This window comes from Triturus cristatus, chromosome 10, assembly GCF_964204655.1.
Source record: "Triturus cristatus chromosome 10, aTriCri1.1, whole genome shotgun sequence".
Taxonomy (NCBI): domain Eukaryota; kingdom Metazoa; phylum Chordata; class Amphibia; order Caudata; family Salamandridae; genus Triturus; species Triturus cristatus.
The window spans coordinates 462599135-462607174 of NC_140593.1; the positions used below are offsets into that span (position 1 = coordinate 462599135).

The 8040-nt window shown below is 42.9% G+C and overlaps 1 protein-coding gene across 1 annotated transcript; it reads right to left on the reverse strand.

The window, feature by feature from the left end:
- Positions 1-3060: 3060 nt before the first annotated feature.
- LOC146789610 (zinc finger MYM-type protein 1-like) lies at positions 3061-6143 on the reverse strand. The gene is made up of 2 exons (XM_085631887.1): positions 5886-6143; positions 3061-5440 (listed from the first exon to the last, which is right to left on the reverse strand). The coding sequence occupies exon 2, from the start codon at positions 5399-5401 to the stop codon at positions 3287-3289; it is 2115 nt and encodes a 704-aa protein (XP_085488013.1). The 5' UTR covers positions 5402-5440; positions 5886-6143; the 3' UTR covers positions 3061-3286.
- Positions 6144-8040: the final 1897 nt, after the last annotated feature.

Sequence of the window (8040 nt, forward strand, 5' to 3'; positions counted from 1 at the left end):
CCCTCAGAAACATTCTAAGGGTACTCCACATCTATTGCCTAAAACCCACTATGAGAGGTCTGAGGTCACCATGTTGTTGATGACAGATGATGGAGAGGAAGAGGAGAGTGAACCTCTCCCTGACCTCCAGTCATCCAAAGAGAAAGGTGCGTCAGTGGAAGGTGTCACCTTCCCTCCTACCCTAGCCCCAGAACAGCAGAGGGACTGTCGTCAGTTGCTGGGACACTTTGCTTCACTGTTTTCCCTCACTCCTGGGCTTACACATCTGTATATCCTTTACAGACAGTAGGGACAGCCTGCATGTAAAAAATAAAATGTACAGGCTGGCAGACAAGGTAAGGGCCAGCATCAAAGAGGAAGTCTCTAAGATGCTGGCATTAGGAGTAATTGAGCACTCCAGTATTCCAAGATGAGTAGCATATAGGGAGCTATATTCTTAAGTGACAGTTATGCAGCTTGGTTTGGAGGTGGGAATGTGTTGCAGTGTGTGTAAACGGTCATTACATCGAAGTTAATGTTCTATAGTTGAATTCTACCTCCTGTTCTGGGGTTGGTTGTGGTTTGGATATGAATGTTTTCATGTTCTTGGTAGTTTTTAACTGTACACTGAGGTGTCCAGCGGAGGGTTGGGAGGCAGAATATCAGGGTGGAAGTGAATACGGCAAAGAAGTGAGGCAGGTGCTAAACTGGCAGAAAATTAATTAACTTCAGGTTTGTCTGACGTCAGCATAAGTGACACACAATGTCACCCAGTTGTGAATGGCTGTGAGGGGCAATCAGAGATCTTTGTTTATGGTGTGAAGTGAGCATGGAAAATGAGAGCAACATTTGTGTGTCATCAGTGTTAAACTGGTAAGAGAAGCTGAAGAAAGTCCTGTTTTGGCCAAGGGATAAGGTACATTGAGACAAAAGCAGACCCTTGTGAGACTCTAGCGGTGTTGGTGAGCAATACAGACCGACGAACATCCTTTGAAGAAACGGCGAGATAGATAGGAAGAAAACCAGTTTAATGCTAAGTCTCTGGTGCCACTCTTAGGAGAGCTTATAAATCTGAATATAATGTATTTTTTGTATTAAACTCTCGAAAAAATGGTGTATAGAAAGACCGCGGATTTGTGTATGTAATATATATGCGAACACAAGAGTGCGCTACAGGATTAAAAACCTTTGCTTACGTTAACACAGCTTGTTGTTTTCGTTATAGAGTGGATTTGTATTATATAAAATAGTTAAAAAGTTTCTAATTCGATGCATTCACCAGATTTGTTCACTCTGATGTTTACTGACAGACATGCCCATTGAAGAAAGTATTTGGAAGCTAATCCAATTGGAACCCTAGCAATAACTCATAGTGCACACAGAATAAAACATTGTTAATGCCATTGATTTTCAATAAATCTGCAGTAGGTTGTTATTTGGAAAGCACTTCGCATACACAGTGCAATGCGATGCTCTCTTGATGGCGTCTAACAGAACGGAGCCTAGGTAAGGACCTACGGCGCGTGTTGCGCGTACCACGCAATTGGTTTATGAGGTTTTCAATATTTAAATGAGGGTTCTCGCGAAATGCATTACAGGTGGGGGGAGAAGACAGCCATTTCAGAGAGATTGACCCTGAATCGAGCATTCACATTCAATAACGGAGAGGAGAGTTTCCGTGCCATTGAATACTTTGAAAGAAGCGCCTGGGAGCCAGTTTGGCGACAACGACCTTCCAAAGCGGGAATGAGCAAGCTATGTGCACCCAGAGCTCATTAACTAGAAATAAGCAGCTTGTCATTTTAAAAACACAGGGGCATATTAGCAAGGGCGTCATTGCCGCTTTAGCGGCACTTTTCGCCGCTAAAGCGGTGATATTTTCATCGCCCTATCAGCAAGCTGTCACTAACAGCTGTTAGTGACAGCTTCCTAGCGAAAGCGACCGGTTTGGGTGCCGCTTTCCATGTCAGCGATATTTATCACTAATGACATGCAAAGTAGGCGTTCCTAACTTCAAGGCAACTGAAAGCAGTCGCTAACTCACCTTCCCCCTATTATCAATGGTGCGATTATAGAAACCTGACTTAGCCATATTTCCACAGAGATGGATTGTCAGGCTGAGACCACCTTGGCTTATTACCAAGGATTTCACTATCGCAGGAATTTCATCGCTGGATTTCCAGCGATAGTCAGGCATTTCGCTGCTATCGCTGAATTTTTTATCGTCTTGGAGATACGCGTTGCTGATAACACGCTATATCCGCGATGAAAACCAGCGATAGCCGGCATTAAGAAAATGAGCGCTAAGCGCGCTTTGCAATATTTATCGCAAAGCGTTGCTAATATGCCCCACTGTTCCACAGCCAGGGCTTGTTTTAGCATTCGTGGGGCCCTGTGCAACAATAGTAGGTTCCCGCAATAAATATTTTTTTAATGTGTATGTATATGCATAGTGTGTGCATGCATGGGAGTTTATATGTATGTATTTGGCGTGTGTTTGAGGGTGTATGTGTGTGAGAATGCTTGTGAGTATTTGATGAGTGTGGACGTGCATTTTTAAACAAGCATAATTGAAACATTGAAATGTAGGGGTTGAATTTTCCTGTTCTTTTTGAGTGGGGCTAACTTTCAGTTGGTAAAGAGAAGTTTTGGTTTCTCAGCCTGGATAACGATATCGCTACTAACAAAATACAAGCATCCCGTGGTCAGACAGAACTACCTCCTTGTTTCCTCGATCATGTCAGATCCCCGTTGTGGGGGAAGCAACACTGTATGCGCTGCATCAGTAAACAATGCACTGTGGAAGTGAGCAAGGGTAAGGACCGCAGGCACTCACCGCCCATTAATCTAAAGGGCTCTGTGGTTCAGTTTGGGTAGCGTATAGAGTGACCAGACTTTGAAACCCAGAAGCCGGAACACAGGGGCGGCTGGTGACATTTTAAAGTGGTGGGGCGTAAAATGATTGGTATACTTCACCGTAGCGAGCGAGCGTAGCGAGCGAGCCCGAACCCCTATAAGGAGGGTTCGGGGGGGTTCTCCCCCCGAGAAAATTTTGAAAAAAGAGAAGAGAAATGGTGCATTTTCAAGCAAATTTGAGAAAGCAGGAAGGTTAATAAAGCAATTGTGAAAGTGCAGTTATAACATTAATAAAGAGATGTCATATAACATAGGTAGCTGCTTATTCAGTGTATAACCACAGAGCTTCATAACAGACTTCGAGATACAATGCATTTCTGAGTACCTCACTCACAGATGTTTTTTATTTAACAAACTAAACTGGTTGCAAAGTAGCAGCATTCAACATTGTTTACTTTTTGTAAATGAAATCAGCCCGTCTCTCTCTAAGAGCAGCAAACTTTTCAATAACTTTAGTGTTAAAGTCCGGGATTTTCTGAACTAGCTTGCTCTCTACAGAGAGCATTGCCAAAGCATTGAGTCTTTCCTCAAGCATGGTGTTTCTCAGGAATGTCTTAATCCTCTTTAAGGCTGAAAAACATCGTTCTGCCTCGACTGTTGTCATAGGAGTGGTTATGACAATTTTAAGTAAAGCCACTGTCTCTCCAAGTGACTTTTCCATGTTAAGTTTATGGATTAAAGCCAGCAAAGACAAGGCACTTGTGGCCTTCCGATACACAGGCATTCCGTACAGTACAGTCAACTCAGTTCTCAGCTCTTCTTTATTGAGCATAGGATAAGCTCCCACAGCCTCATTCAGAGCACGCTCCGGGAAGGATTCATCATATTTGGCAAACTGTTGACTTTGCAATAATGTGGCACTCACCAAATGTTTAGTGAAAGAAAAACGCTCTCGTGCCTGCACAATTACAATGTCACAGATCTCCTTTGCAATTCGGACCATAGTGGTGATGTTTTTCCTGTGGTTTGTGAAAAAATATTTCTCTGGCAGTTTGCTCTCTAAATTGTCAACCCCATCTCTCACTTTGCTTATGCTTTGTACAAACATAGTAGTATATGCTTGCACTTTGACAGTATCTATCTCTCGTGCTTGTAACTGATTGTATAACAGGTCGACAGCTAGCATTATATCATGAAATAAATACAGTAAGAACTGAAACTCTCTGTCTTGTAGTGTTCTACCAAAGCCATGGGCTTCAATCTGACTTTTGTAATCAAACTCATCATTGGCTTCTATGGCTTCAAAACATTTCAGAAGGTCCTCTCTATGTTCATAGATTAGGTTGACTGTACGGATGTTAAAGTTCCAACGAGTTGAGGATCCCCTTGGAACGCTTTTGTCTACAATGTCATGAAGTGCTTCTGTTCTTTTGGGGGAACGCGAGAAGAATGCTGCCATGCCTCCTATATCCTGAAAGAAAATCCGTGTCTCGGTGATCTTTGATACTGCCTGTTGCATAATAAGATTAAGTTGGTGAGCGTAACAGTGCACATAATGAGCATTAGGGTACACATCTCGAATTCTCTTTTGTACTCCACTAAGGCTTCCACTCATTACGGACGCACCATCATAGCTTTGCGCAATAAGTTTTTTTTTTTGAGGCAGCTCTGGAAAAATTAAGCTCAGTTGACGCAGTATAGCTGCAGTAATGGTTTCTGCACTAGAGTCTCTTAAATGTGTGAAACCATAGAACCTCTCCACAACTTGTCTGTCATTGTCAATGTATCGAAACACTAATACGGACTGTGTTTTAGTGGCCACATCAGTGGTGTCATCAGCCTGAATAGCCACAAAGTCTGTGTTTTGCAATTCTTGCACAATATGGCTTCTCATAATTTCGAGCATACAGTCAAGAAGTTCATTTTGTATTGTTTTAGAGGTGCCCTTAAAGACTGTAGCACGTGCTAAATGTGCTTCCATATCCTTGTCTATGCTTGCTATTAAATCCACAAGGCCTTTGAATATTCCAGGATTTGGGGAACCTTCCGATTCATCATGGCCTCGCAATGCCAGTTCAAAAGCACCACAGAAACGAATGCAATCAATTATTTTGGATAGAATCTGTCTGTTCCTATCAACTGTTTCATTGTGTTTCTGTATTGCTTTGCGGTATGCATCACTTATCTGCTGCTCAATCGGAGCATCTTCCCCCAACATTCCCAGTCTAGTCAGGTTTTCCATATGCTTTCTTGTGCGTGAATGCTTCTTTATTTTTTCAGACAAATGCTTCAAGTCTGTTACTCCTTGATTTGTCCAAGAAAACTCACCACCAAACAGCAAGCAGGGGAAGCAGAACAGAGAATTTCTTAAAGGGCACCCTGTAAGCCAATCAGCTTTTGTGTACCAGGCGTTTGAGAATGTACGTGTGGACATTTTTCCTCTGTCCTGGGAAGTTTGCTGTAGTTTTAGGTCAGGCCGATGAGGTCCCAATTGCTTTAAATCTATTTTCTCTTGAAGTGGCCGTGCCTGGAATGACCTTGTAATCAGCTCTTGTACTGTATTCATGATGACGATGCTGGCCTTACCAATATATATTAAAGAAACCTGCCAATAATCAAAGTACAACATATAAGGTGCGGTGCAATAATATAAAATTGCAGTATAAATACATATATCTTGTGCAGTATCGCAATAAATCTCCAACAGCTCCCCTTTGCACAACATGACTGCTAAAAATACAGCCTTACTGCCTGCTGCCTCTGTGTGCCATAGTGGTTGCTGAAGGCACTGAAACAGACACTGCTTGAGGGCCTTGAACAAGGCAAGGGATAGTTAGTGCTGTAGCCCTGTGATTTGGCCAATAACGGTTGTTAACAGCAGTGCTGTTAACAACCGTTATTGGCCAAATCACAGGGCTAAGGCTGTTAGTAAATTCCATCTACTGAGGGTACAATGTTCAGAATGTGTGCCTACCCCAACCACCATGTACAGTGACCACACACATAGCTCTAACTCCAATCTAAAAAAAAAATAGCATCAGTTTCCTTACCTTTAACTCTGGTGTTTGCTGGGTCGTAGCCGGGGTGAAAGAGCAGCAAAGGAGGTCTTGTTCTTCGCCGGAAATATGACCAAAAATTTGGTAAGGGTTGTCAAGCTTTAGAAGGTGCTGAAAATAAAAATAACGTGCTGTAACTAGACAAGCATTGCTTTTAAAATACAAGTAATCCCAATGAATTTTACCAGCGTCAGTTCTTCAAGTTAACATAAAATAACTACAGTGTTCTTAAAATATTTATTTTGTTTGATGTTCGGGGAAACCAGACTTTTTTTTAGTCTGCTACGTTAAAATTATCCATTGGAACCTGCTTACATTTAAATGTAATAATGATATGATCTTTAGCTTTCAGTATCTTTATGGAATACAATAGATCACAATTTTAAATTCAAATTATCCTTTAATCAATACATTAAGAAGTGCAACACTGGTAGTAGTCCAACGTGAAAAAATAGCGTGAAACTGCGTCTCGTCGTGAATCTGCAAGGAGCTTGACCCACCCGGACAGAGCGTGCGAGTAGTTCAGTCAGTGTGCATGGGCATAGTGTGAAAAGCTTGGCGTGCATGCTGCACCGGTACTGGTGCAGATCTTCAAGCATTTATTTCAAGAGCTCCCCTTGAGAACTGTCTCTAAAATCTGTAAATCTACCGGATTTTGCTTCAAAACAGCGTTTTGCTCCTTTATTTTATTTCGGGTTGTGCAGCTATAAACTATAAATCCTAGTTGGGGTGATAAATTGCACACCCAGCTGAAACCCACCTCATCGCTCGGTTGTGTACATGGACAGAGAAAGTGCGCATACAACCATTCTTCGTACACACACATTGTTTTTGCTCCTAGCTCACAAGCGCCCAACATACGCCCTATCGGTTTATCACATAATTGTGGGACATATGCATTTCTATTTTCTATCCTGTTTTTTTGGAGTTAAGCTTTGCTGGAGCATGAATTGCTGCTTACTTAGACAGTTAGGACTAGGACACCTTTAAATGTTTGACTTAGAACGTGCAGGGTGGGTTTAAGTTTTCCCATGAAAAGACGCACATTGTGTGTCCATGCTAGAGAGGTGTCAATGGCCTTTCTCCAGAAGATTCACCTCCTTGGGGAGAATGTGGATCCCCTTAACTTTCTGATACATCCCGGTGCGTACAATATCAATCCCCGAGCAAAGCGAAAACAAAGGGAGTCACGATTCTATTTTGTAGTCGAGGAGCTGCTTTGTTCTCCTTTTCATAATACAGCTGCTGGTTGTATGTCATTACAGCGCGTTGCTTAGCACACGTTATTACAACGCAGGCGCGCAACACCCATTGGACTCACAGGGCTTCAGCCAGCCCCCCCCCCCCCGTCGCGTGTGGAAGCCCGGGCTGAGACAGCATCCCGGCGCACACACAGCCGCACCCGAGCACTTCACAGGTCTTTAAAAAACCATTTGCATGTTAATGAGGCCTCGCTGTTGTTTCACCCCTTCTAAGAGCCCCTGCAGCTCCACTCTGCCTATTGCTTAAAAGATTCAGCCCCCCCCCCCGAAATTTGGCTCTAGTTGCGACTCTGCAACGCACATAATACCACGCATACAATTACAACATTTCCAAGAAGATTCCACATTCTAGGATGGTGAAAGCAGGGAGGTCACTCATTGTTCGGGGTCAGCTGGAGGGAATGGTTACGCTTGCCAATGTCTATGGGTAACCAGATCATAAAGCAAAATTCTATGCCACACTATTAGTATATCAGACAGTTATGAGATTCATAAGTACGTTTAGCACCATTTTAACTAACTGTGCTTGATGCGTTTTTAACTAACTGTGCTTGATGCGTTTTTTTACTAAACAGCCTTTTACCAATTTGAGAGGCAAAGCCTCTTTCGAACTTTTTTTCAATTCATGATTGGGAATAAAAGCCCATTGCTGGTGGAAATGGCCTGGGGAGGCGGAAAAGATTGGGCGGTAAAAGAAGAAGCCAGTGGAAAAGCAGAGTCCAGTGTCATAATTTCATGAGTAGGGTTGCAATGAACGAAGCTCCATGAAATCATTCAGAAGACAGACGGCAAGGAGCACGTTTGATCTGTGTGGAAAAGAGTGTGTGCCACTCTGCGTGTGAAGATGGCGCAGCCCAAGGTAACGCCTTCCACCTGTATCCACAGGC

Coding starts and splice junctions, on each gene's coding strand:
- LOC146789610 (XM_085631887.1), bottom strand. CDS start 5,401: ATGAATACAGTACAAGAGCTGATTACAAGGTCATTCCAGGCACGGCCA.